This window comes from Pituophis catenifer, unplaced genomic scaffold (assembly GCF_029215685.1).
Source record: "Pituophis catenifer annectens isolate HBS135680 unplaced genomic scaffold, rPitCat1.0.hap2 SCAF_2, whole genome shotgun sequence".
Taxonomy (NCBI): domain Eukaryota; kingdom Metazoa; phylum Chordata; class Lepidosauria; order Squamata; family Colubridae; genus Pituophis; species Pituophis catenifer.
In genome coordinates this window covers 150,656,308-150,683,875 of record NW_027256882.1, presented here as the reverse complement: position 1 = coordinate 150,683,875, position 27,568 = coordinate 150,656,308, and the positions used below count along the sequence as shown (strand labels likewise).

General features: G+C 41.0%; 1 protein-coding gene across 1 annotated transcript; it reads left to right on the top strand.

Moving 5' to 3' along the window:
* The first annotated feature begins 262 nt into the window (after nucleotides 1–262).
* Nucleotides 263–24,268, top strand: SCPEP1 (serine carboxypeptidase 1). The gene is made up of 13 exons (XM_070937786.1): nucleotides 263–454; nucleotides 4,486–4,631; nucleotides 6,246–6,335; nucleotides 7,302–7,457; nucleotides 8,852–8,926; nucleotides 10,669–10,741; nucleotides 11,603–11,640; nucleotides 12,766–12,894; nucleotides 13,524–13,617; nucleotides 15,212–15,325; nucleotides 17,194–17,331; nucleotides 21,308–21,471; nucleotides 24,058–24,268. The coding sequence occupies exons 1-13, from the start codon at nucleotides 400–402 to the stop codon at nucleotides 24,121–24,123; spliced, it is 1,338 nt and encodes a 445-aa protein (XP_070793887.1). The 5' UTR covers nucleotides 263–399; the 3' UTR covers nucleotides 24,124–24,268.
* The last annotated feature ends 3,300 nt before the right edge of the window (nucleotides 24,269–27,568 follow it).

Sequence of the window (27,568 nt, the reverse complement as noted above, 5' to 3'; positions counted from 1 at the left end):
AGAAATGAACCAGAGGGATCAGGGCTACGACGACTTGGCGTGCTTCTATCCAGCACGGAGCCAAAGAACCGCAGAGGCGAAATTCGACTCCACCGGGACAGAGCCCAAATCGGCGCCAGCGTTTTGAATCTCGCGCTCTCGTCGCGCGGTGAAAGCTGGTCGGACGCCGCCAAGTCCAGTTTGTAGCGCGCAAAGGTCGGGCAGGACCAAGGCGATCACGTGAGAAGCTTCGGCGAAAGAAAAACATCGCGGTTCCCGAGTTGGGCCGGGTCTTGTGGAACTCTCCTGCAAGGCTCGCTTTTAAACTCGGCTCGCCACTTCCCCTTCTTCAGAAGCGGCTGGCGAGGAGCTCGAGTCTTACGATTGTTGCTCTGAAGATCGCGCCCTGCCGTTGTCGTGATGTTGCTGACGGAAAGTATTATTCTGATACTGTCGCTGCAGACTCTAAGTTCAGGTAGGTTTGGAAAGGAGAGGGCTTCTTTTTTTCCCCACCAAATCGTGTGTGGTTAGTAATAGCTCATTTAAACACGTACGTTTACACGATTGGAGAACGATGCTCCTTTTTTGTATTGTTGAATTAGTAACAGCTTCATTTAAACACCCACAAACACACACCACTTTACGGGAGGTGGAACACGATTGGAGAACGGTGCTCTTTTTTGTGGTGTTGAATTTAAAACTGACCGGCGGCATCTCGAGGCTAACCTGAGCGTATATATTTCTTGTTTTATCTGCATTGAGATTTTAAAAGCTTGCCTTGTAGCTGCTGAGCTTTCTCACCCTGCCAGCTATGCAAGTCTCCCTCCGTGGAAGAACATTATGTAGGTGGCAGAATCTGAATGAGTAATCATGGGCTGAAAAATCTCTGCGGAAATTTCTTAGATCCTCTTTTTAGTGCCAGTTCCCACTTTGGGTTGTTTGTGAACTGCAACTCCCAGCAGCTTCAGCCAGTGTGATCTGCTGTGGGAGGAGGGGGGAGGGAATTTCACATCTCCTTTGGGGAAATTTTTTGGGGGATTTTAGCCTTCTACAATAAAAGCTGCTGCAGCCTAAAATACCTTTAGGCCTGCCTCCCCCCCCCCCTCTCTCTCTCTTTCCCCCTCCCTCCCTCCCCCTTTCTTTTTTGTGTATTTTTGTTGGCATGTCCTTTCCCTTGTCGTCCAGATACTTCTCTGATTTCTAGTGACAAGCCTTGCACAGAGCTAGGAGATATGAGCTGCTGTGGAGAAACGCTTTGATTCCCAGTATTCATCCAAGCAGGCTTGTTTGGAAAGTCAGTGTAAAATATCTACTCCTTTAATTGGTAATTATTTAAAACAAGTTTTTAAATTTGCCCAAAAGGAAACATCCCAATTAAGCAGTCACTCCTTTTTTAAAGCTAACATTTTAAAATTAGACACTCGAGGAAGAACTGCTAGATAAGTATAACCTCAATTTAAATTGTATAACTTATGCTCCCAATTTCTTCAGAGACAAAGTGTATATACGTAGTTTTCAACTTACAATACATTTAGTGACTGTTCAAAGTTTACAATGGTACTGAAAAAAGTGACTTATGACCGTTTTTCACACGACCATTGCAGCATCTCCATAGTTATGTGATTAAAATTCAGACACTTCGCAACTGGCTCATATTTATGATGGATTCTCATGTGACCATTTTTTGTGACCTGACACATGTTACAAGTCAATGTGGAAGCCTGATTCACTTAACAAATATGGCAAGAAAAGTTATAAAATGGGGCAAAACTCACTTAAAAAATGTCTCACAGCAATAGAAATTTTGGGCTCAATTATGATCGTAAGTCGAGGACTACCTATATATGGTGCAGCAGGCGTTTTCATAGATGCCTGCTGCACAAAAATGAAATAATAGAGGAATAGTGACCTACCTAAATTCCTTATTGAGTTTCCATAACTGAGGGTACATCTGGAATTGGGAGTCTTTAGTTTTAACCAAATCTCTCCATGCTTCATCAACGTGGTATGAGAGCAAACCCCAGTAAAGTCAGAAAATATTTATTTATTAAATTTATATGCTGCTCATCTCACTACTGATACTATTTCAGAGTAAATGTTTGTGGGATTATTCTACCTTTCAATCAGGTGGCAATAAGAAAGAGAGCCAGATGTTAAGGCTATCATATCAGGGCAAAAAAAAATATGGATGACCACTACATGACATCAGAGAGCTATAGAATAGTCTAATTAACTCCTATCAAGTGATCTTCTGAATTTTTCCAGATGATATGTGATAGGCCTAACATGTATGTTTCTTTTTAAAAACCAAGTTAAGTATTTCTTAATGCCAGTCTGTTCAGATCAATAGTGTTAAACGTGTACAAATCCTATCTACCTAACCCTGAGCTATTAAATTTGAGCACTAGAGAGGAGAGGAATGCAGTCCTATACAAGTCTATTCTGGTGAGTCTCATTGATTTGAATGGGATTTACTTGTAGGTAAATCACTATAGGACAGCGGTCCACAATCTTTGCAGCTTGGCGGCATGGCTGGGGGGGAGGGGAACTGGGCCACATTAGCGGTGGACCGCTGCGCATGTGTACATGTGTACACCGCACATGTGTACCAGCCCGTTGCCAAGTTGCAAGTAGAGTATGGCCCAGTAATGGGCCGCAGCGAGGGATTGGGAACCCCTACTATAGGATACCAACCCTTGTTCTTGGAAGTTCTCTGTGTTTGCAGAATATAGTCTTTGAGGCAGAGATAACGTGATTTACTCTCACAGTTGCTTATTATGGAAGTAAATCCTACTGAGCAGCTGACTTTTAACCACCAACTCTTATGAGAGATTGTGCCCGCTGCACTCTGAGAATTGGGACACTCTGTTTTATTTTATTTCTCTCCTCTCCCCTGCTTTTAATAATGAGTTGCCTATCAAGTCCCAGTGTAATTAGGAGTAGCCATTTGCACCGCAGAGAGATGTTACAGTTGTTAGTTAAAGTATTCTATGTTCTAAACTCTATTTTGACACTGCCTTTAAACAAGTACTGTTAATAGCTACTCTGGGGAGAGAAGGTGGCAGTATTTTGCATGAGGTCTACACCTACGGGTAAGCAATTGCATTGGGGTCAGTAGGACTGATATGATGTAAGCTGCTGTAGGAATGTGTCCTCTTGATGGAAGATGAGCAAAAGATGTAGGAGGCTATCTTGGCAATCTACTTGGCACTGGATTTGGTTGTACTGTACAGTCCTGTTTGTTAACCTGTGGACCTCGGAATGTCTTGCAAGGTTGAATCCTGTCTACTGAAGAGCTTCAAAGAAATTTCACCCTCTGGAGTGAGGTGGCGGGTTCTCTCTTGCCAGTTCTTTGATTCCAGGGAGTGGTCTGTGGGATTGGAGAAAAAGTGCCAAGGTTTAAGAAAAGGGGAAAGGACACTTTCTGGTAGTGCTGTGCCCATCCCACAGATCATCCCATGGGATTGGACAATTGGCACTGTCCAATGTTCCTACTTGCTCTATGTTCTTTTTTAAAAAAATATTTTTTTAGTTAAGAAGACTAGCGTGTCTATTTTTTTTAATTTCCAAGAATGCCCGTGGGCTTCATGTGCTGAACTTCACTTGGAAGCATCCACGAAAAGGGACAAAAGAAAGATGGAGTGGTAGGAAGGAAGCTGAACAGGTTGTCTTTGAATGAATGGGCATTTTCTACAGTCCTAAAATGTTGCCATCAGTTTGGTCTCCAAAGTATCTGTTTTGTTTTATAAGTAGACCAAGGTGGATTACAATCTGTATTCGTTAAAAAAAAAAAGAGAGAGTTTAATGCATAGATACTGTCTGTTTGTCCGGTTGAAGTGGGCAGAACTTGTCTTGAAAGTACCGTAGAGTGGATTCAGATGGCAGATGATCTGCAGATTCCTTGATGGTGACAAAAAAATATCTTGTTAATACTTCCGAGTCATATTATGGGACATTTTGATATGTAGACCATACTCTGTGATTCATCATAACTCTGGGGTGAATGTCACCTCAGGGCCTTCTACTGGGCAGAAAAAATCCATAGACTGCCTCACTCTCTCATTGTCATTGTTGATGGAACACTTGGAGCTCAAAATCTAATTTAGGCCTTGCTGATTAACCCTATGTGTATAGTATCCTGCAAAACCAAGGATATTTATGGCACTGAAAGTAGCATTGCTATCTCTACTATCTCTGTGCTTTGAAAGAACCACATATTCTACAAGGCCAATTGTACATGGAAGTGTGGAGGAATTATAGATTTGATGTGGTAGTGTAGAACAGGGATCTCCAATCTTGGCAATTTTAAGACCTGTGGACTTCAACCTCCAGAATTCTGGGAGTTGAAGTCCACAAGTCGTAAAGTTGCCAAGGCTGGAGGCCCCTGGTATGAAAAGAAGAGATTCTTCTCCTGAAATTCTCACAATGGTAGGAGAATACCAAGTCCTCTTGTGCTCTTAGCTTTATAAAGCATGGTAATTGCTTACTTTCCCCCCCCCCTTTTAGCTTTTTCAATAAAGGAACCTAAAGAAGCAAAACAGGCATGGGGGTATGTTCCTGTCAGAAGCAATGCAAGCATGTTCTGGTGGTTGTACTATGCAGACAGTCCCACTCAGAATTTCACACAACTTCCTCTTATCTTATGGCTGCAGGTAAGTTGGGGATAAGGCTTTGATGTGAGCTGTATGGAAGGATGATAGCATCAGAAGTAGAGTTGAACCATGTAAAACCTTGCAGTAAAAGGTTTCTAAAACCTTGAATAAATCCTTCAGAGGGGAAAAATAAAGTTTAAATTTAGATTCAGTCTTGTAACATCAACTGATTGCATTGGAGGGGCAGGGGTGGGGGGGAATTGAGTCATTGTTAATTCCTGGTTCCTGCCTGGAACAGTCCTGCAGGTTTTTTGCAAGATTTCAGAAGCGGTTTGCTCTTGCTTGCTTCCTAGAACTGAGAAGACGAGACTGGCCCAAGATAACTCAGGTAGTCTCATGCCTAAGGCAGAACTAGAATTGTTGGTTTCTGGATTTTTAGCCAATGCCTTGACCACTACACCAAATTGGCTCTCATTGCATATTAATTGTATCTCATTGCCTTAATTATTCTAATTCAAGCTATTAAAAGCAGCTAAAAAATCAGAAATATTATTTCTGATGCACCACACAAAGCTGTAGTGTAAATTGTTTGGATTTGTAAGTTGCTTGGAGTGTTTTATGAATTTAGCCATTGCTTTTGAAATATAATTCACAAAATAAGGCAGGCTAATTGCAAACAATGATAACTTTGTAACACTCTAAGCCAAAATTGAGGAAGCCATATTATGCTAAGCTTCCTTGGAGCTCTATCCTACTTATTATATGTTGCAAGTTAAGCTACTTTGTGTATGAAACTTGTCACTCCTTACTAATATTTCCCTTGTCTCAAACTACGGAAGCTTTTAAAGATTCAAAACGGTGATCACTGGCTAAATATAGTGGAGGATGTGCAGCAAATAAAGAATTGGTAACAGTAATGCAAAATGTAAGGGCAAAAATTAAATGATAGCATAACATAAATGAGCTATAGAATTTCATTCTGGCATTCTTATGCCTAAACAGGTAACTCAACTTACAGCCATTTATTTAATGACAGTTTAAAATTACAACAGCACTGAAAAAAAAGTGATTTATTTTTACACTTATGACTGTTGCAGGATCCCCGTGTTCACGTGATCAAAATTTGGACCCTTGGCAATCGGCCGGTATTTATGAAAGTTGCAGTGTCCCAGGGTCACGTGATCATCTTTTGGGACCTTCTAACAGGCAAAGTCAATGGGGAAACCAGATTCATTTAACAATTGTATTACTAACGTAACAACGGTAGTGATTCACTTGACAAGTGTGGCAGGAAAGGTCGTAAAATGGGGCCAAACTCATTTAACAATTGTCTTGCTTAGCAACAGAGATTTTGGACTCAATGGTGGTCATAAATCAAGGACTATCTGTAGCAAGCAGGAATTAAGTTTAGCTGGGAAAGTTCAGAATTTCTGACTGCTAGGCTGCTGCTTAAAGGCCTGCATTATCTTTCCCATGTGGACTAAGATAGCACTGGGAAGCCGTTTCTAAGAAACAGTTCTACAGGATTCTATTTGTAGATTTGCGTTAACAGCCTTGGAAGGAAACCATTATGTTCATCACACCTCCTTTTCTTGGGAGATAAATGAAAAATAACATAGCAAGAAAAATGGTTGATGTTTTTCTCTCCATTTCTCATCTCTGTGTTTTTCATAGGGAGGCCCAGGAGCTTCAGGTTGTGGATATGGAAATTTTGAAGAGATTGGCCCTTTAGATACTGATCTAAAACCAAGGAAGACAACTTGGGTAAACTGTCTTAACTTATACTGGGAAGATTGGGTGTGTTCTGGCAGGCCATGTTAAAAAATATATACTTTTTGCAGTATGTTGATTTTTGTTGCAGACTTTGAGATCTTTCTTGCTCATTTTCCTCTAGGAGCCCATACACAGTATGCTTCTGAAGCTGTCAGTTATTTAAAGTGATCTTACTCCTACACTTCATCCAGCAGCCTAATACAGGGGTGTCAAACTTGCAACGACACATTGTTGTCACGTGACGTATCGCAGCTTTCCCCCCCCTTCGCTAAAATGGGGGTGGGCGTGGCCAGCGCGTGACACATCCAGGCTGCGAGTTTGACACCCTGGCCTAATAGATTACTTGTCTTTATGCTAGGAGATCTTTATTTGCTCTATTTTTCTGTATTGTTCTTGTGTTAAACAAACCAAGTAAGACTTTAGGTGTTACTTTGGATTCATATTTAAAGAAGTGAATTTTACCAGTACTCGTAAGACTGCTCTTCCATTTTCCTGAAAGTCAAAAACAAAAATGTGTATATTAAAAATATATATTACAAGTATATATATATGCATGTGTACAAAACAACATACACATAAACACACAGACAGATACATAAGGATAATTTATAAAACCTTAAAAGAATGAACTTAAAATTGGGAAAAATTATTGTTTTGAAACACAAACACTGGAAGGTTTGACTCTGTTGCAAGTATTAACAACTGAAATTAAGAGACTTCTATGGCTGAGGTTGCCTATGAATGAGAATAGCTAATCCTAGGACATATTTAATAAATGCCTCTAGGCTTAAAATATAGCAATAATGAGTAGTGCGCTACCCTTTCAATGCAAAATAAGCTCTCTCATCGTGCCTCTGTGGGAATCTTTGGAAGAGTCCTCCTTTGTCATCCCTTTTAAGTATGCTGCTCTCCCTCTCTCTGTGTTGCTGATGTCAGTGTTTCCTTTGGGTGGTGTAGCTGCAGGCAGCAAGTCTTCTCTTTGTTGACAATCCTGTTGGCACTGGATACAGTTATGTTAATGACTCCCTTGCCTACGCCACTGATCTCGGCATGGTCGCTTCGGATATGATGGTGGTTCTCCGAGAGTTCTTTAAATCAAAAGTGGAATTCCAGGCAAGTACAGTCGGAACAGCCCATGGAATGCCTTATTGTCCACTATCACTGTATGAAGTCCCTAAGCTACACATTAGCCCTATTCAAACATTGCAAAACTGAAGTACTCATCACACAAGCCTTTTCCTTAAGCTCTGCCGACATTTATCAAATGGCTTTGGAGATGGATGTTTACAGAACGAAACCTTGCTTAAGTTCGCTTAAAATTGCACAAGTGCTGACTTCCTTGCAAATCGGCGTCTTGAACAATTGGTATCTTGGTTCATGCCAAAGCCAATCCACTAATAGTTATGCTTGCAAAGGCTCCTGCAGACTGTCATCCTGAACATTATCTGTTACAGGGCAAGGCCTGTTCAGAGTGTTGACATAGCAGGAATTCACAATGTGAGTGTGCCCAAAAGCTAGATTTAGGCCCCCCTTTCGCCCCCCTTCAGTGTATCTCAGAACATGGGTCAAATGATGGTGTATTGAAAGGTTCCTCATTCCTGCCAGTGTAGAGATTGCTCCCTCCTGAAAATTGGCCATTTAATCGAGTGATTTATAATCCTAGGCCTAATTTTGGCCAAAAAGATTTAGGCTGTAGGATTAGTCCTGGGAAGCAGGGTTTTATGATCAGAGGGAGATATGAAAGGTCCTTGTAAATTCATTGTGTTGGCCGGTCATCAGAATGGTGTGGATTCTCTAACTTCAGGGGGAAATAAAATTAAATGTTAGGTTTTTTTAAATTTTTGGAATGAAATCCCAAATGTCCCAGTTGGTGTGTAAATGACTTCATTAGGTGTACAGGTAATTCTCGAGTTATGACGGTTGCTTAGCATTACAAGAGACACCCCCCCAAAAGGTACCTATACTTATGACCATAATTCAAAGTTCTGACAACAATGCCCCCCCTCCCCCCCAGTAGTCACATAATTACATTTTGGGTGCTCGGCAACCAGCTTGCATTTATGTGATTTATAATGCTTTTTGCCAGAAACCAGGGTTTGCTTAGTGACACTGGCATTTGCTTAATGATTGCAGTGAAAAATATAAAATTGAGCATGATCATTTGACCTGCTTGGCGTTGTGCAACTGTAATTCTGGGCTCAGTTACATTCGGAAGTTGCGGGGTACCTGTTATCTGCATTGTAATGAATCCTATGTCTGTGGAATGGGGCAGGAGAAAAATCCAAGGGGGGGGGTCTTTTACTTGGCTTTATAGCTGCAGATGGAGACCATTTTGTCTTGCTCTTCTGAGGAAAGATTTCCCTGAAGTGTTTATGGGCATCAAGCAAGAGGAAGAAAAGAGTGAAGGTTTATTTATGTATTGAGTAATTCTTTTATTTTTCTGGAAAGCATGTAAAGGATTCAGTTGCTCAATCTCTTAATTTTTTAAAATGCATTTTTCCTTTCAGACAATCCCCTTCTACATCTTTTCCGAATCTTATGGAGGAAAAATGGCAGCTGCAATTGCTCTGGAAGTTCATAAGGTAAAGTTGATTTTTCCTATCAGAGAAAGTGTATTCTCTCTAGCTAGCTTGGATTTCTTCTGCAAGATCCTGAGGGAAGAATCTCTCTTAATAAACGGGGCACATAAAATTCTCCTCAAATCAAGATTAGTTCTTGATTAAGTGTTGTTTAAAATGGAAGTGTTTTGCTACGGCTTCTAGGATATATTGCTCACCTCCTAGTCTAGTCTATGACCCTGGGCTTTCCCAGTATTAACTAAATTGGACTGCCTTTGCTTTTTTCAGATCAGTCAAAATTGGCTAGGTGCTGTTACCTCTGATGTGAAATATATACATGTTTCCATGTCAAGTGTGAAAGATGAGGTCTACAAGTGGTTCAGTTAACTGATTTATTGCTATAGCCCAGTGGTTCTCAACCTTTTTTTCTTCATGGACCCCCTTTAAATATCTTTTGTGGCCGTGGACTATGGCCATGGATCACCAAGATTTAAATCATAACATTTCTTCAAGCCTGTGACAACATTGCGGCCTCCCAGGGATCTGCGGATCACAGGTTGAGAACCACTGCTATAGCCTATGCATCAGAATTTTCTCAACTAACAGCACCTACTTAGATTTAGATAGGAGTCAATGGCACTTAACATATGTTAGACTTGGTCAGCTTGTGACCACGTAAGGATTCTAGGCTAATCCCTTTTCACCCCACCCCCAAGTTCTTCCAGTCTTTCTCTCATGTCCCAATATGTTTTTCATCCAGTCATCTGATCTTGGAATTTCCACTCAGGAATACTTAGAGTGGGCCATTGCCAGGTGGCCACAGGCACCCCTAGAAAGCCTTGGTTGTCCCCGCTCCTGGGGCATCCCCGAAACAATTGACAGATACAACTTATTGTTATATCTGATATCTCAAGAGTAATCGCAGCTGTTGAACAGTTTATTTTAATATTATTGATACCAGTTAAATTCAATTAAATCTTGCTTATTGACCCAATCCTATCCAGTTCTTTGCCCCTTCCTTCCCCTCAGGTGGATGTGTGGATCTTGCATGTGACTCAGGCACCAGGTGTGTACCTCAGGCCAAAAGATATTGCACATCCCTGCTGCAACCAGTTGTGTAAGTGCACATCAGCAGTAGGAGCCATTGTTTAGCAAGTGATTGAGCAGCTACTCTTACTTTTCTCTAACTGTTATTCTGAAAATGTGGAAGAAAGTTGATGTGGGAGGGAGGAGGGAGGGAGGGAAGGAAGGAAAATGTAATGTACAAACTACATAACGTCAAGTATATTTTTGATTGAAGAGAGGGAGGACCAAGCTCTCCAGATAAGTGTCTCTCCCAGATTTGATTCCTGGCATGGATTTGATAACTAGCACAATGGAGGCAAAGAATGTTAGCACTGAGCTAAAATAAACTCTGCGTAGGCAGCAGAGTCCACAGAAGTGTGTTAAAACTGGCAAGATGGTGAGCAGTCCATCACAAGGCAAGCCCCGCCCCTTTTGTTATTGCACAAGGTTTCAGAGAGTCGAGTCCTGATCTTGTCATACACATAGGCCTGCATGTATGAGATATTGCTAGATATTTGATTGCTTTTAGCCAAAAAAGCACTTTCCTTAGCTATAGCATCAGCTAAGAAATCAACCTTTAATAATCTGCAATTCTTGTTTGCCTTCTTCCTGTCCTTAAGGGAAAGTGCTTAAAATATATATGGTACATTTACCTCAGAATAATTAGGCTTTAATTAAACCTTAATTCTGTGTTTTTTAAGGCTATTGAAGCTGGAACAATCAAGTGCAATTTTCATGGAGTAGCCCTTGGTGATTCATGGATTTCTCCTCTAGGTATAGTCATGTGAAGCTAACACATACATATTGTGTATGTTCCAATGTATTTCTTGCCTCTTTCTGGCAAAATCTGGAAAAAAAATAAGAATGATTTGATATTCAGTACCAGCAACCAAGTTCAAATGACATTGTAGACGCTTGGTTTTACCCCAACTTGACTTCAGGGGCCTTAGAATTAAAATCCTCTTCTCTCCATCTTATCTTCTACTGAAATTACTGTAAAGAAGAATGTCGTTACTAGATACACAATGGCAGTTGTCAGTAAGAATCTGGGTTGGGCGTCCCATGTGATTTGAAAATAGTTCAGAGAGTTTACTCCCCCCTCAAAATCTTGGCTATTCTTCAGAATGTGTAATAGCAACATGAATAAGATCTTTTAAAAAATGTGAATAGTTTAATGCCATTCTCCTCAGCCTGGTAGCATCAAGACATGTTAGCTAGAATACAAGCCTTTCAGCACCCAGCCAGCATGGCTATCCCTGCAATCTGGGGATGGTGGAAAGCTTGTATCAATGCTCCTGGAAGGCACCAGATTTTGATATGTTGGAATAATAAACAGATCTCCATGGATTTAGAGATTTTGTGATGCTCCACTTTAAAAGCCTGGAGTTCTTTCCCTGCACTGATGCTGCTGCCTCTTCCTTTTCCTTCTTCTCCTTTTGAAAAGCTGCCAATTTTTAAATTGCTAGGATTTATTTTATATAAGCTCTTATTTTGTCTTGATGCAGAAAATGCTCAGGAACTTAAAAAATTCCTGCCTGCTTTAAATACAGAAAGATGAAAAAGATACTAAAGTTTGTGCCCACTAGTCTGTTTTATTTTTTTAAAAAAATCAATCTTAATTTTTGTTTCTTTTAGATTCCGTGCTTGCTTGGGGGCCTTACCTATATAGCACTGTAAGTATATTCCATATTTTTTTTTAAAAAAATATTAATGTTCTTACAACTACAAGGAAGAATAGAAAAACCCAAACTTTGGAATACAGTTCATACAAAACATAAAACTGAATAAAACTAATAATAGAAGGAGAAAAAGAGAAAAAGAAAAATAATTTGAACTATTCTACCTTAATAAATAGGGTAAATAAACTTTATTATTATGCAGATATGGTAATTACCTTTATATCAAAATTCATGCAACTTTGTTTTTAAACCACAATTTAATGCTTGGCCATACAACATCTAATGAACCTGTTTTGCTGCCAATAAAGAGTCAATTCAAGGTTGGGAGTCAATAGATTTCACTGAGCCTAACTTGAAGCAGATGCTTCCTTTCTTTTCTTTCTTTTTTTATTCCTCTGCTTTTTGACTATTCATGAGAGTTACCATGTTGGATCAGCTTCTGGGGAACTCCGAAGATGGGATTGAAATCAGCAGGTTCATACAATGTTATGACCAATATTGATCGCTTATAAACACAGTAAACTCTTGGGCCTCAAAGGCTATATCTGCTCTCAGTGCATACTTGGGATCCATTTATGTGTCCATACCTGCAAGCACATATTCTCCATGTGCTCCCCTTTCTGTATAGTTGCTCCAGCTGCCCTTCTTAACTGTTTTTGATCCCTGAAGATGCCACCTAATGGCATTGGCATTAAACCTGGCTTCGGTAGCAGGTCTCAAGTGTGCTGAGATTTATCTACCCCGCAAATAAGCCATAAGATAAAATCCATTTAAAAAGAAACTATATAAAGCTTTGGTGGTAAATACAGACACTTTAGAGCATCACAATTCCCTTTACCAAAGACTTCTTATAGTTTCTGTTTGTTGACTTTGCTTAGATTAATAAAGCCAATCTACCAGTTCTCTAATATTGTTGAGCATTCCAGTTAGCCTCTACATTTTCTTCGAAGCCATTGCAAATAATATCTTGTTAAAATACACTTTGACATTGGGACAGTTTACTGCCCAACTTATATTCCTTTGAAAGTACTTGAAGTTGAGGCATTATATGCAATGTTGGTTCTGAATTTCTTTTCTTTCCTTTCTGCTCCGTCCCCCACCCCACTCCTTGTACTGCAGTCTTTCCTAGATGACCAAGGCTTGAAAGAAGTCACTAATGCTGCCAAGAAGATCCTGAATGCAATGAATACAGGGGCATTTAAGCTTGCTACCCTGCTTTGGGATAAAGCAGAGGATATCATAGAAAAGGTAAAGAGATAGATTTAATTGCTTATGTGCCATCAACTTGATGGCAGCTTCTAGAGACCAGGCAGACAGATTTTGTCTCTGACAATTTGTCTCCATCTTAGTCTTCACGGTCTCCCATGGTGCAATGATCATTGCTGTAACTGAATCCATCCATCCATCCACCCATCCACCTTATCATCCTCTTCTTTCCCTTCCTTTCCATTTTCCCAGCATTTTAGACTTCTAAGAGAGCTAGGTCTTCACTTAATGCAGTGGTTCCCAACCTTTTCTATACCCCGCACCACTAGAATGCTTCTGATATATTCTCGCACCCCTTACAAAAGTAAATAATTATATGCATATAATTACACATATACACTATAATTTTGAAACTTCTAAGCCAGGTTTTCACAACCCCTGGAATATCATCTCACACCCCCAGTTGGGAACCTCTGACTTAATGTAAAGTCTAGTTACTAGAGTTTTGACTGAGACCTTTGGATGGATTTCTTCTACGATCCGTTGGTTTGTTTTCTTGGCTATCTATTCTAGGGTATTCTCAGGAGTCCTTTTCAACCCCAAACCTTAAAGCAAACCATGTCTTTTGTTGCAGGATCTCTATTCTTAATGTCGTTTCTTTTCTTGTCTAGAACACAAATGGCGTGAATTTCTATAACATTCTAACCCCTGAATCTACGAAGGACACAGCTCTTTCATCCGCTGCAACTGAAACCATCCCATTTTGTAAGTTGAGTGAGAACTCTGGATTGCCAGAAATCTCTTTTTAGCAAGACATGGTAGTTTTAGAAGATGTAGCCCACGGTCTCCAAACTTGACAATTTTAAGACTTGTGGACTTCAACTTCCATGCTGGCTGGGGAATTCTGGGAGTTGAAGTCCACAAGTCTTAAAGTTGCTCAGTTTGGAGAGTCCTGGTGTGTAGCCCCTTTACAGATGCTAAAATGGGCTTAGTAGTTGTTATATTTTTCCACAGAAAATCTTTAGAACTCCAGTTTGTAATGTCTGAATTCACACACACTAGCCCACTCTCTATATATATGTACCGTATTTTTCGGAGTATAAGACACACCTTTTTCCCCAAAAAAAGAGGGTGAAAATCTGGGTGCATCTTATACTCCAAATGTAGCCCCGCCCAGCTTCTCAAATGGAGGTTTCATCAGAAACGAAGCTTCAGAAAAGAAGCCCCCAAACAGAGCTTCAGAGGCTTTTTTTCTGAAGCTCTGTTTCAGAGGCTTTCAGAGGCAGGAAAAAAAGTTTTTTCTGAAATGGAGTTTCAGAAGTTTCAGAGGCAGGAAAAAAAGCAAAAAAAAAAAGCAAGGCACAGAGCTCACAACCAAGGAACCTGTTGCTAAAATTCACCTTTGGGAACAGCTGATTGGGGGTATTCCGGGAGGCCGATCTACCTGCCAATCAACTTTTTTCTTATTTTCCTCCCCAAAAACTAAGGTGCATCTCATACTCCAAAAAATACGGTATTTCCCAGGATCTGGGGGGTAGGGGGCTTACGTGATATGCCTATTGCAACTATGCAATGGAGATCAGAGCCAAACAGGAAGTAGCAACCTTCAAATTCCCTTTCACTGCTCCAATGCTCTAAATGAAGTTTGCTGAAGTAAAGAAAGTTTCAGGAACTCAGCCACAGATTCTTTCATGAAAAGACTACGGTTCTGATTAACTAAACAAGCAATTGTTCTGTTATTGTTACATTGGATCTCCATATAAGTCCCAAGCACTACAGACTGCCATCTTCCAAACTACACAAAATGCTTGAGCTGAGCATTACAAAATTAATACATTAAAAAATATATTTTTCTTATTAGAGAACATGTCATTGAAGTCTTGTCAACAGTTTTATTTTTTGCTTGATGAATGGTGTAGGCTTTTGCAATTTATGGCTACAATATATATAAAGGATTCAGGATTTGACAAAGGAGTGCTAGACAGGTTCTAGTGTTCCCTACTTACTCCTGAATGGATCTGATTACATTTTGGTAGGCGGCCATTGATTTACTGTTCAGAGGTCCTGAACAGATGGCTCTTGGCATGACTAGAGTCACATCTCTGTGGTTCAGAGTTCTTTTAATTTCAATTTAATTGCACATTGATCTGTTGCCATATTGGGTTTTTTTTTGTTTGTTTTATTTTTTATATTTATGATTTGGTTGTTGGAATTGGGGAGGGGGAGAGAGAGAGAGAAAAAAAATCTTCTGCACCAAAGATTAGAGCATCCATCTTTTTAAAACAAAACAAAAAAAAAATACAAGAGGTTCTCTTTCCAGGTAAACCTCAAACACGGTTTCTTTGTCTTCTTTCTTCAGTAAAATTGTTCCAGCGTCATGTGAAAAATCAAATTAAAGACAAGCTGAATGACCTGATGAATGGGCCCATCAGAAAAAAGCTGAAAATAATTCCAGACCATGTCAAATGGGGAGGTATTGTAATATCTACCGGCTCCGTCTAATACTCATATAGTTTGTTGTACAGTATATCATAGCTCACTAACAAATGAAGAACTCTATGATGAAGCTTTTCTCTTAGGAAACTATATTTTTATATGATATTAGATATGATTGAACTTCAATGGCAAAATGTGCTTTATCTGCAGTAACTGAACTGATATACTGTCTTTAGGGGGAACTGGGGATATTTATTTATTTATGCTACCCATCTCACTGATACAACTCTGGGTGGTTTACAATTACATCCAAAGTGATGGTTCTTCTGAATTTAAATGGAAAGGAGTTTTATATATATATATATATATATATATATATATATATATACACTTTAACCTATAAAAGTGACATTAAAAGAAAAATGTTCTGCAGTTAATTATACATGTAAGAAAGCAACCTCAACAGTGTTAATAAAAGTTAAGATATTGAGCCTGGATCTCTTGAGTTTAGCCTCTGTCCTGGAAGGAGATTTTAGGCCAGCCGGACTTTGCAGAGTTAATGTTGCAGAAAAAAATTGGAGGAAGGAGTGCTGACTATGTTGCCTTAAACATCTGGAGAAAATCAATACAAGGCTATAAATCTGAATATCATTTATTTCAAAAGAGATGGTAATGGAGCAAGGTTTTTAGGAAATAAGCTTTCCTCTAGAAGTACTAACATACCAGTCATCACCTTTCTCTTAACATGGGAACTCTCTAGACAGCCTTCCGAATTTGGCACTGATATGTAGAATTCAACTCCTAGAATTCTTAGCAATGGCCATGTCATTTGGGAAATTCTGGGAGTTGAATTTGGATGGGAGTGTTACAGAAGATTGGAGGAATGACTTAGACTGGCATACTATTCAAAATCGTCCCTCAGAACAGGAGTCTACAAGGATGGCAACTTTATGATTTGTGGGCTTCAACTTGCTGGCTGAGGAATTCTGGGAGTTGAAGTCCACAAGCCGTAAAGTTGCCAAGGCTGGAGACCTCTGCCTTAGAATGTTTGGATTTTCTATACTGTATATTTGTAATAATAACTCCCTCTTTTTGACTGGAAGCTGCAATTCTAGTTCTCTGTACATGTGAAGATTTTTTTTTCATCTCTAGGTAAAGAATCTTTTCATCAAATGACAACTCCCCAAATTCTTTTGAGAACACTCCCGTGATTATTAAACTGACACAAAATTGTGTTTATGTCAGAGTCTTACTTCGTTGGGGGTGCTACTTGGAACCCTGACAGTTGTCTCATTTGCTAGATTTCTAATTACAATCAGGTATAGGAAATTTTTCCCCCTCAGATTAAAACCAATTGGGTTCTAAACCAGGTTGAAGTTAATTACTGTACTATTTCAAATTCTATTTGCAACCATGAAGTTTTTTAGTAAGAACTTCTGGGTGGCTCTGAGATTCAGGTTATAAACCCCAAGCCCTCCCCCCCACTTTTTCCCCACTTTTTAATGCTGGCTCCAAAATTCAGTAGTGAATTGTAGTTTCCTCCAATTTAGAAACTTAATTTGAAAAGTTAATTTTTGCAGGTTAAAATGAAAAGAAAAAATTTACTTTACTCCAACCCCCAACTGCAGAAAGAAATGAAAATACCAGATCCTGGCCATGAGGCAAATGTATCTTTTTTGCATCTCTCTCTCACTCTTTCTCTCTCTCTCTCCCTCTCTCACCCTCTCTTCCCCTTTGTCTCTCTCTTTCTCTCCCTTTCTCTCTCTCTCTCACTCTCTCGCTCTCTCTCTCACACACACATACACACAGAGACACGACCCTTTTCTTTATCAATAACACTGAGTATGACCTTCAGACGGCATAAGGTTATCTGCCTCTTCATACTCTTTTGTTATCACTCTACAGGGCAATCAACAGGTGTATTTATGAATATGGCTGAAGACTTTATGAAAAATGCAATTGATATTGTAGACAAATTGCTGGAGGCCAATGTGAATGTCACTGTATACAATGGGCAGCTGGATCTCATCGTTCCTACAATAGGTAAGGGTGTTTTTTTTTCATGGGAATGAGCTTGGTGGAGACAGCAAAGCAGGTCATTATTATTAGGTGCAACTGTATACAGGTAGTCCTTGACTTCTGACTATCATGGAGCCTGCCTATCATGATCATAACTCGTGAAGGTCCTAAAATGGGTCAGTTATGTGACTGACCTGATTTTACAGTCTTTTTTGTGGTATTCATTAAATGAATCTGCACTTAAGTGAACCAATGGTTCACAATGGGTGTGTTTCAGGGGTGAAATGCTCCCGGCTCGGGCGAGTAGGTAGCGATGGCGGCAGGCAATTTGGAGAACCGGTAGCAAAAATCCCTGCCCCCGCCCCCCATGCCAAGCTGAGCCATGCAATCATCAGAGGCTTTTTTCCTTTTAAATGCCTCTGACGAGCCAAGCTCTGATGATCCCAGCTGAGTTGCCTGATCGGCAAAGGGCTTTTTAAAAACCCTCTGACAATCAGGCAACTCAGCTGGGATCGTCAGAGCCTTTTGAAAGCATTTTTTACATGGTTTTACATGTAAAAAATGGTTTAAAAGTAAAAAAAAAATTGGCCATGTCCACCCAGTCACATTACCCCCCCCTCCCCCACCAAGTCACGCCCACAGAACCGGTAGTAACAAATTTTAGATTTCACCACTGGTGTGTTTTTGTCAAAAACCAGAAGTAAATGTCAAAAACATCATGAAACATCAAGCAAGATAGGAAAGTGAAAAGTTCAGAAGCAAAAAAAGTAAAAAATAAGTGAGTGGATGGTAGAAGGATGGTAGATGGCATAGCTCTAGAACAGTGATGGCTAACCTTTTTGCCATCGCGTGCCAAAACGGGGGCGCGCGTGCCCACACCTGTAATTCTATGCCCCCCTGTGCCCTGCCCCCTCATGCATGCGTGCGCAACCCCCCCGCACTCCCCCTGCTTTTGGCACATGATGGCAAAAAGGCTACCGGTGAGCCCGGTAAGTCTGTTTTTTGCCCTCCCCAGGCTCCAGAAGCTTTCTTGGTGCCTGGGGAGGGCAAAAACAGCTTTCCCCATCCCCCAGAGGCCCTCCGGAGGCTGGAAACAGCCTGTTTCCCAACTTCCAGTGGGTCAGGAAGACCCATTTTTCACTCTCCCCAGGCTCCAAGGGTTTCTTGGAGTCTGGGGAGGGTGAAAACGGCCTTCCCTACCCCCCTGAGGCCCGCCAGAGGCCGGAAACGGCCCATTTCCCGACTTCTGGTAGACCCAGAAGGCCCGAAAATCAGCTGGCCGGCATGCACATGCACGCTGCAGCTGAGCTAGGACAATGCTCGCGTGCCCACAGATATGGCTCTGTGTGCCACCTGTAGCACCCGTGCGATAGGTTCGCTATCACGGCTCTAGAAGAAAATGGGGCATACAGAACCCAGAAATAGTAGAAAGAAGTGAGCTGGGTTAGAAGAGAGTATTGAAGAGGGTAATACAGTCAAACATGAACGTTATCAGAGACTAAAGCTTTTGTATAGGAGGGATGTTTTGCTAGGAGATAGGATCAAGGCATTGTCTTGTGTATAAATAAGCAGTAGCTAGCATAAGCTTGTTTGTAGAGTTTATACTCTCCCTTTCATCTTAAAATGGGATTCCTTCATGTGAGTAGCTATTTGGATTGCTTTTAATGATGAGATGACCCTTAGCTGAAGTCCAAGTGGTGGATGTATTTTCTAAGCCGTCTCCATTTCTACTTTGCTCCATTTTGAGATTTTATCGGTCTTTGCAGGCATATGCTAAACTCTAATAGATTCTTCTTCTTTTCAGTTGCAGTTTATTAACTCAGGTTAAACAATTAACATACAGTATAACATTAATCTAGGGAAACAGTGTTCTGGTTTTTTTCTTTAATGAGATATGTAAACCAGATCACTGTATTATGGTCAACAAATCCTTGGTGGCACAGCAGACTAAAGTGCTATTAAGTAACACCAGCTGCCTGCAATTACTGCAAGTTCAAATCTCACCAGACTCAAGGTTGACTCAGCCTTCCATCGTCTCGAGGTAGGTAAAATGGAGACCCGGATTGTGGGGGCAATAAGCTGACTTTGTATAAAAAAGAACACCGCTTAGGGGGGGCCGAAAACCCAACTAAGCAGGTATATACAAAAGTATGAAGGCTATTGCTTAACGCATTGTAAGCCGCCCTGAGTCTCCGGAGAAGGGCGGCATATAAATCGAACCAATAAATAAATAAATAAATAAATCCAGGTGAACAAATCTAGGCTGAGTAATAGGTATGAATGCAGCCTGTGTTATCCGTCTACTCAGCTGGGTTTAGTCTGAGTTCTTGCGGTGGACAGCTGTGTTGGTCCTTTTGAGCAAAAGTGACTGGAGCTTTCAGGTCCGTTTGATCAAAAGCATTCATAACAATGTTGGGTAAACATAGACTAAGTTATGGAGTAATTAAATCTCCTGGCACTGGGCAAAGACGGTATGCTTATATTTAGATTACAGTTAGATTATCTTCTTAACTAAAGTAAATCTTTCAGTAATATAAATAAGCATATTTATTTATGTATAAAATTTATTCATTACCTACTCCCAAGGGATCCTAGGCAATGTACCAGTGACTACACACCATTTCCCACGTTTATACTGTTTTTTTCTATTCGGTGACAATATTGATTCCCAGACATTGGGATAAGATTGCTACCTCAAGGTCTGGAAAGCAAATTGCAATGAGTGGTAAGTTAGCATCAGCCAGTTAAACCATGATGATTTCAAAGATGAGTTCCTGGGCAATGGTAGCAATGATTGAGATAGCCAACATGACAGCAGGTGCCTGGCTATACATTACACACACACACACACACACACACACACACACACTGCTAAGATTACTGTATGTGTTAAGTGTTTTACTAATTTCATAGTGGGCCATTGTGGGCAGTTGCAACCAAGATTTTTAATAACTCTCTAAGGCCGTGATGGCAAACCTATGGCACGTGTGCCAGAGGTGGCACGCAGAGCCCTCTCTGTGGGCACGCGCACCATTGCTAGCTGCTCTTGTGGTTTCTGGCACACCAGCCAGCTGGTCTTCACAGGTGCCAGAGCACTGGAGAACGGCCTGAAAACCAGCCAAAAAACCAGCCATTTTTCGAGCCATTTTTGGGCTGTATTCAGGCCGTTTTGGAGCTGTTTTGGGGCTGGTTTTCTGGGCCTGTTTTCAGGCCGTTTTGGGGCTGTTTTCAGGCTGTTTTTCAGGCTGTTTTTCGGGCCATTTTCAGGCCGTTTTTTGGGCTGTTTTTTGGGCTGTTTTCAGGCCATTTGGGGGCTGTTTTCAGGCCATTTTTCAGGCTGTTTTTCGGGCCATTTTCAGGCCGTTTTGGGGCTGTTTTTGGGGCTGTTTTAAGGCCATTTTTCGGGCCGTTTTTGGCCCTAAAAACAGCCAAAAAATGGCCTGAAAATGGCCAAAAAACAGGCATCTGTGTGCCAGCCAGCTGTTCTTTGGGTTTCCGGCACTCCAGCACGCACACATGCACACACATTCCAGTTTGGGCCCTCGGTGCTGAAAGTTTCACCATCACTGCTCTAAGGTGATTCACTTTGCATTGAAAGAGTTTTTCCCCCTTTTATTTATTTGTTTTAAAAAATCTGCATGCTGCTCTTTCCAGGACTTTTTGTTGCTTTATTTATTTTGATGGCTAGTAATAGCAATAGCACTTAGATTTATATACTGCCCCATAGTGCTTTAAAGTATTCTCTGAGTAGTTTATAATGTCAGCATTATTGTCCCCCGAAATCTGTGTCCTCATTTGCCAACCTCGGAAGGAGTCAATCTCGAGCCGGTCAGGATCAAATTTCTGACAATGAGCAGAGTCAATCGGCGATACTGCATTCTAACTACTGTGCCACCATGGCTCTCCACCATGGTAGGTGGGGGAATCATCTGTTCAAACAGGAGCAGTTTGTTGCAGGATTTTTTTATGATAGAGTTACTGATCAATGTTCTATGTTTAGGGCAAGAAGCTTGGCTCCGGAAGCTAAAATGGCCCAAACTGAAAGAATTCAGTACACTGAAGTGGCAACCTTTGTACACCTGCCCAGAATGCACAGAGACGGCTGCTTTTTATAAATCCTATTGTAACCTGAGCTTCTTCTGGATCCTCAAGGCTGGCCACATGGTAAGTCCTTTCCATGTCTTCAGAGCAAGAACAGGACAGTTTCTGTTTTGTATGTCGTAAGAAGGAAAACATTTTATAGACACAGCTTTGCATAGCACAAAGACAAAAGAATAGGGCAAGTAGGATGATACCGTATTTTTCGGAGTATAAGACGCACCTTAGTTTTTGAGGAGGAAAATAAGAAAAAAGCTGATTGGGAGGTGGATAATCAGCTGTTCCCAGAGGTGAATTTTAGCAACAGGTTCCTTGGTTGTGAGCTCTGTGCCTTGCTTTTCTTTGTTTTTTTTTTCCTGCCTCTGAAAGCCTCTGAAACAGCTTCAGAAAAAAAGCCTCTGAAGCTCTGTTTGGGGGCTTCTTTTCTGAAGCTCTGTTTGGAGGCTTCTTTTCTGAAGTTTCTTTTCTGATGCTTTTTTCAGCCTCTGAAACCTCTGTTTGAGAAGTGGGCGGGGCTACATTCAGATTTTCACCCTCTTTTTGGGGGGGAAACGGTACATCTTATACTCCGAAAAATATGGTACATCCCTTCCATGAAAGAGAGTCTGCGAATAAAATAAAAATTTTGCAAAAGAGAGAGACACAGAGAGAGAGAGAGAGAGGCTGCCATAAGCAAGGCTTTTTCATTTGATCATAATAACATGGAGATTCTTTTTTCAAACACTTTTTATTAAAGAATTTAACAATGCTAAAAAGTCATTTCTTGTCATTTCTAACTAGGTTTTGGCATAAAGTTCATAAAGGTTTTCCAGAATTTTATAGAAATATTTCTTATTTTAACCCCAATCAAAGAAGTCAGTTTAATGTTCCATTCTTTTGTTTCCAACAATCTTGATCTTCAATTCATCAAGTTGCTATCCATGGGGTTGAATCTCTAATTAACCTTCCTTTTTCCCAGTCTCAAAATTCTTCCATGTCATTTTTCATCTCCTGGCTTATCATTTGTGTTTTCACTTTGTCATTCCTGTCTTATAATTAACAATTATTTTATTTTACAACGTTTATACATCAGCTGGAATTTGTTTTGCTTCTCATCCTGACAGTTTATAATTTACTCCATGTTAGTCTCTTCCGTGTCTTTCTTCCTTAGAATCTTCTTCAAAAAATGCATTTGCAGGTGCAGAAATTATTTCTGCCAATTTAGTTTTATGTTTCTCAATTCTTCAAAACAATCCTTTGAAATGTCTCGAGCATCATAACTTTGTCATTTTATAAATTTCACCCCTCTTCTTTCAGTTCAAGAATAGAAGACAGGTTCCCGCTTCCTTCTTTTTACTATTCCTGCCTAGAACATTATTTATTTATTCATTTTTATTTATTTGCAAGTATTTATATGCCGCCCTTCTCCCGAAAGGACTCAGGGCGGCGAACACAGGTAAAAACAAATAAACAGATAAAAAACATACAATAAAAACCCAATTAAAACCAGTTAAAATCGAATGATAATAAATAATAACACCCAAGAATCTAAATCAGCCCATTTGTTGGAATAGCTAAGTCTTCAGGCCCCGACATTAATCTTCTTTAGGGTCTCATTTCTTTAATCACAGAATTCTTTATTTATTTTCAAATTTCAACCAATCATCTTGGTTGGTTCCTGATAGATTAAACAATTTATGTTTCTGCAAAGAAAATGTTTTTTTTATTTATTTCAAAAATCTTAGCAAAAGGCCTAATATTCCAAATTCGCCTGTTCCCTTAATTCATTTATAAGTTTCCTCAATTACATTTATTTCATGTTCTTTGAATTCTTTGAGACAATCGCTAGTTTTACCTCTACTTTGGAATGAAGCTTTATTCACCAGACTTGCTTGGAAGATCTTTGTTAACTTTAAAGTCACTATAAATCCAAAAGTGGCTAGTAAGTGAGGTTGGATGAACCCAATGTCCTTAAAGACTCCACTGTGATTACTTGATGGCTTCCCTTATTTCCCAGGGCTCTGACCTGTGGGTCAACCCCTGTCCTGCAATCTCTTCATGAGGAGTTGCTGTCTGGAGCACAAGTGGGTGATCTCTCATCCTCTCCTTATCTGGAGAGGCTCTGTTGACTAAGCTTACTGCCAGCTTGTCAGTCTTGGCTGCATTTTCATTTCTGTTCCATCAGAGACATCTAGTTTGCCCTTCCCTCACCCATAGTTCCCCAATCTTTTCAGCTTTGTGGACTGGCAGGGGAGGGAGGGAGAGGGGATGGGTCTGCGCATGCGCTCACCCACTGCTCACTTGAGTGGGGATGCTCATGTAAGCTCGGCCACCACTTCTGTGCCCCAGTTCCAAAAGGCTCAAGGCCCAGTAGTAGACCACGGCCTGGGGGTTCAGGACCCCTGTCCTAAAAGACTATGGTTAACTGTCTATATTTGAGATAATGGAGTCTAAAAATATTTTGTAGTTTTACCGGAATGAGCATTCCTTTTTTATTTTATTTTTCTTTGGCCTCATTGAACAATGAACAGTAGATAAATAATATTACAAAACCTAAGGAGGGATTTTCTCTACTTTGTAGTCCCCGCACCCTTTACTTTTATGGCTGCTCTTTTATGGCTTTCTGAAAAATCTCCTGCAGTTAGCTAACCGCTAATGCTTTTTTGTTCTCAGGTCCCGGCTGACCAAGGTGACATGGCGCTGAAGATGCTTAGGATGGTCACCCAACAAAAGCAGTGACTAAATTAGAGCCAGCTGGCATGGCTCCTCTACAGAACAAAAGCAGGTTCTTTGGAATCTTTTTGTGGCACCCTGAAAGCAGAAGGAACAATGGCACCATTGTGTTTTGATTTTCTCAGATATTATGCAAGGCATTTTAAGGAGATACAGATGGAAATAATTTACTTTCTCCTGTGGTAACTTCTTTTGTAAAATGTGAAGATCTCTTGATCCACTTCTGCTTAGCATAATCCTTAAATGCTGGAAAAGGAAGATGTGAATAAATCAGGGATGGGCATTTTGTAGGCTATGTGTAGCCTCCATGTTGCAGCCTCAGAAGATCCTCTTTTTGTCCTGCAACATCTGGCAAAATTGGTGAGATATTAATAATACCCTTTTGGGGTAGGTTTTGCCAAAAGGAAGTAGAGGTGGACTGATCAGCCTCCCAGAGGCAAAATGCATCCATTTCCAACTTCTAAACACTCCCAAATAGCTCAAAAATGCCTCCTAGCCATGCTCAGGCCCATCCTCTTGGAGACATCATTGTCCTAGCCTCCAAATAGTCTGGGGTAGCTCCCAGGACAAGAGAGGTTTCCCACACTTGAAGTAATGTTTTCTCAATAACAATGTTTTCTTTTGATTGATTTTCATTCTCTTTTTTATATAGATATCCTATGCATGCATACTTCCACTTGGGGCCTCTTTGTAGATACTTTCTTATCCAGGCCTATGAAAAGGCAATTTTTCTGATTCTTGGCCTCCCAGAGACAAGCATGTGGTCAAGTGTGGGTGAAATTGTCCTGGAAATGGGAAGCCAGAGCAGGGCTGAAATCCAGCAAGTTCTGCCAGGTTCTGGAGAACCGGTAGCGGAAATTTTGAGCAGTTCGGAGAACCAGTAGCAGAAATTTTGAGTAGTTCGGAGAACCGGCAAATACCATCTCTGGTTGGCCCCAGAATGGGATGGGAATGGAGATTTTGCAATATCCTTCCCCTGGAGTAGGGAGGGAATGGAGATTTTGCAGTATCCTTCCCCTGGAGTAGGGTGGGAATGGAGATTTGCAGTATCCTTCCCCTGCCATGCCCACCAAGCCACACCACACCTACCAAGCCATGCCCACAGAACCAGTAGGGAAAAATTTTGGATTTCACCCTTGAGCCAGAGTATTCTTCAGCCAAGCACTTTTCTATCTGCTCAGGCCACCCCGGAGGTTGGCCCAGAGCTCATACCCAAAGTCATCATCCTTTTTTCTACCAGCCATTGCAGCTTGATTGAAAACAAGGGGTTGAATTCAGGTCTTATTTAAATGAGATTTCCTTCCTAGAAAGTATATTCAGGATTGATGGGCAGAAGCCCGACTCCATACAGAGCTAAGGTCACACTTCTAAAGTAGAAGCAGTTGTTTTCCTTGGCTTCCAAGGAGGAGGAAATATAGGAATAAAAGCAGCAACCTGGAGCAAAGGTTCAGCATCTCCTAATCTTGATCTTTAGATTAATGGATTTATCTAAGCCAAGGATGGGTAAGTATGGCCCCTTTATGACTTGTGGACTTCAACTCCCAGAATTCATGACTGGCTCAGGAATCCTGGGAGTTGAAGTCCAAGGGTTGTAAAGGGGCCATAGTTGTCCATCCCAGACTAAGCAAAGGTCAAACTATTGGATTGTTTGCCCCAACCCATCTGGTGTGGTTCAGATGGGTTGGAATGGTAACTGCTAGGATTCTGAAACTGCTTGGTCAGCACAACTGGATGGTAAATTGAGAAATATGGATCTAACGCAGTGATGGCTAACCTTTTTGCCATCGCGTGCCAAAAGTGGGGGGAGTGCAGGGGGGTTGCACGTGCGCGTGCCCACACCAGGGGTGGGTTCTAAATTTTTTTTACTACGGGTTCTGTGGGTGTGGCTTATTTTGTGGGTGTGGCTTGATGGTCATGTGACAGTTATTTAGGATTTAGTAGAGGTACTGGTCTACCAGGCTTTTAACTGCTTGCAGAGCTGTACCAGTCTACCCATTTATTTTTTGCAGGCACTGATCTACTCATGTATTTTTGCAGGCACTGATCTACTCATGTATTTTTGCAGGCACTGGTCTACTCATGTATTTTTGCAGGCGCTGGTCTACTCATTTGTTTTCTTTTAACATTGATCAGCTGTAGGGCAGCCCTTTGAAGCCCGCGGCAAGAGTTTAAACAGTTTTTTCCCTCTAGCCATCAGCTGGGATTCAGGAGGCAGCAATAGATTGGGGGTGGGGCCAAATAAAAGGTAAGAATAACGTGGGGGGGCAGAACCGGTTTGGTGAGGTCATATCGTCACCGCTACCGGCTCAGGAGAACTGGGCCGAACCAGGAGGAACACACCACTGGCCCACACCCATTATTCTATGTGCCCCGCCCCCCGCCCCCACATGTGTGTGTGACCCCTCTGCGCTTCCCCCGCTTTTGGCATGCAATGGCACAGTGGGCCGGGTAGGCCTGTTTTTCACCCTACTCAGGCTCCAGAGCCTTTCTAGGAGCCTGGGGAAGGCGAAAACGGCCTCTCCCCCCTGGAGGCCCTCTGGAGGCCAGAAACGGCATGTTTGCCGACTTCCAGGGGGCCCAGAAGACCCGAAAATCAGCTGGCCGTCACGTGCATGTGCACCAGAGCTGAGCTCGTGTGCCCACCAATACGGCTCTGCGTGCCACAGGTTCGCCATCACGGATCTAACGTGATCCTCTCTGTTCTTTTTTGACAAGAACACTTTCTATGATTTAGGGGGGCATAATTACCTAACCTTTTAAGCGACTTGCCAGTTTGGGATAGCTAGTCTGTTGTTAAAAATCCAACATTGTTTTGTTTTGTTTTGTTTTGTTTTGTTTTGTTTTGTTTTGTTTTGTTTTGTTTTGTTTTGTTTTGTTTTGTTTTTCTTTCTTTTGACTCATATTTAAGTTCTCTGTTGAGGTGAGTAACCAACTGAGGGGGCTTTGCAGAGCATTTGTTTCCTTTGGATTGTTTACACACTTAACGATAAAATGAAGTAAAATGCTGAGTCAGGAAGTACCAAAGCCTATGTGTGGATAATAATTATAAAATGCCATGAGGTAGATACCGTAGATAGACTTGTCTGCCTCTAATGCTGAGAAAAAACAAATACACAAAACTAGTTCAAAATTATCCTCCTCCTGGCTGTCCCACTTGCTCATTCTGTGTGGGAAGTCACCACGGAGGCTTCTCACATTGGTACTGAATGTGTCTTAAATGTCTCTTAAACCGTGAAGTTTGTAAGGAAAGCACTATGTCTTCCTTAAAAGTTGCCAACTGTTGGAAATGAAATTGACATTCTTTATACACAGTTCAATGCTTGTCTAACAGAGAAGTTCATTCCATGGTGGTGAAATTGCCTTTGTCTTATGTGTCTTATGTATATGTATATGAAATATGAAATATGAAAGCCAAAGATGTGGCGTTAATAAAGATTGATTTCCCTCATAC

Bases quoted from the DNA above. Each gene is read 5' to 3' on its own strand.
- SCPEP1 (XM_070937786.1), top strand. From the start codon at position 400: ATGTTGCTGACGGAAAGTATTATTCTGATACTGTCGCTGCAGACTCTA. The intron at 17,332-21,307 runs GTAAGGGTGTTT...TTCTATGTTTAG, and splicing joins TCTCATCGTTCCTACAATAG to GGCAAGAAGCTTGGCTCCGG. The intron at 21,472-24,057 runs GTAAGTCCTTTC...TTTTGTTCTCAG, and splicing joins TCCTCAAGGCTGGCCACATG to GTCCCGGCTGACCAAGGTGA.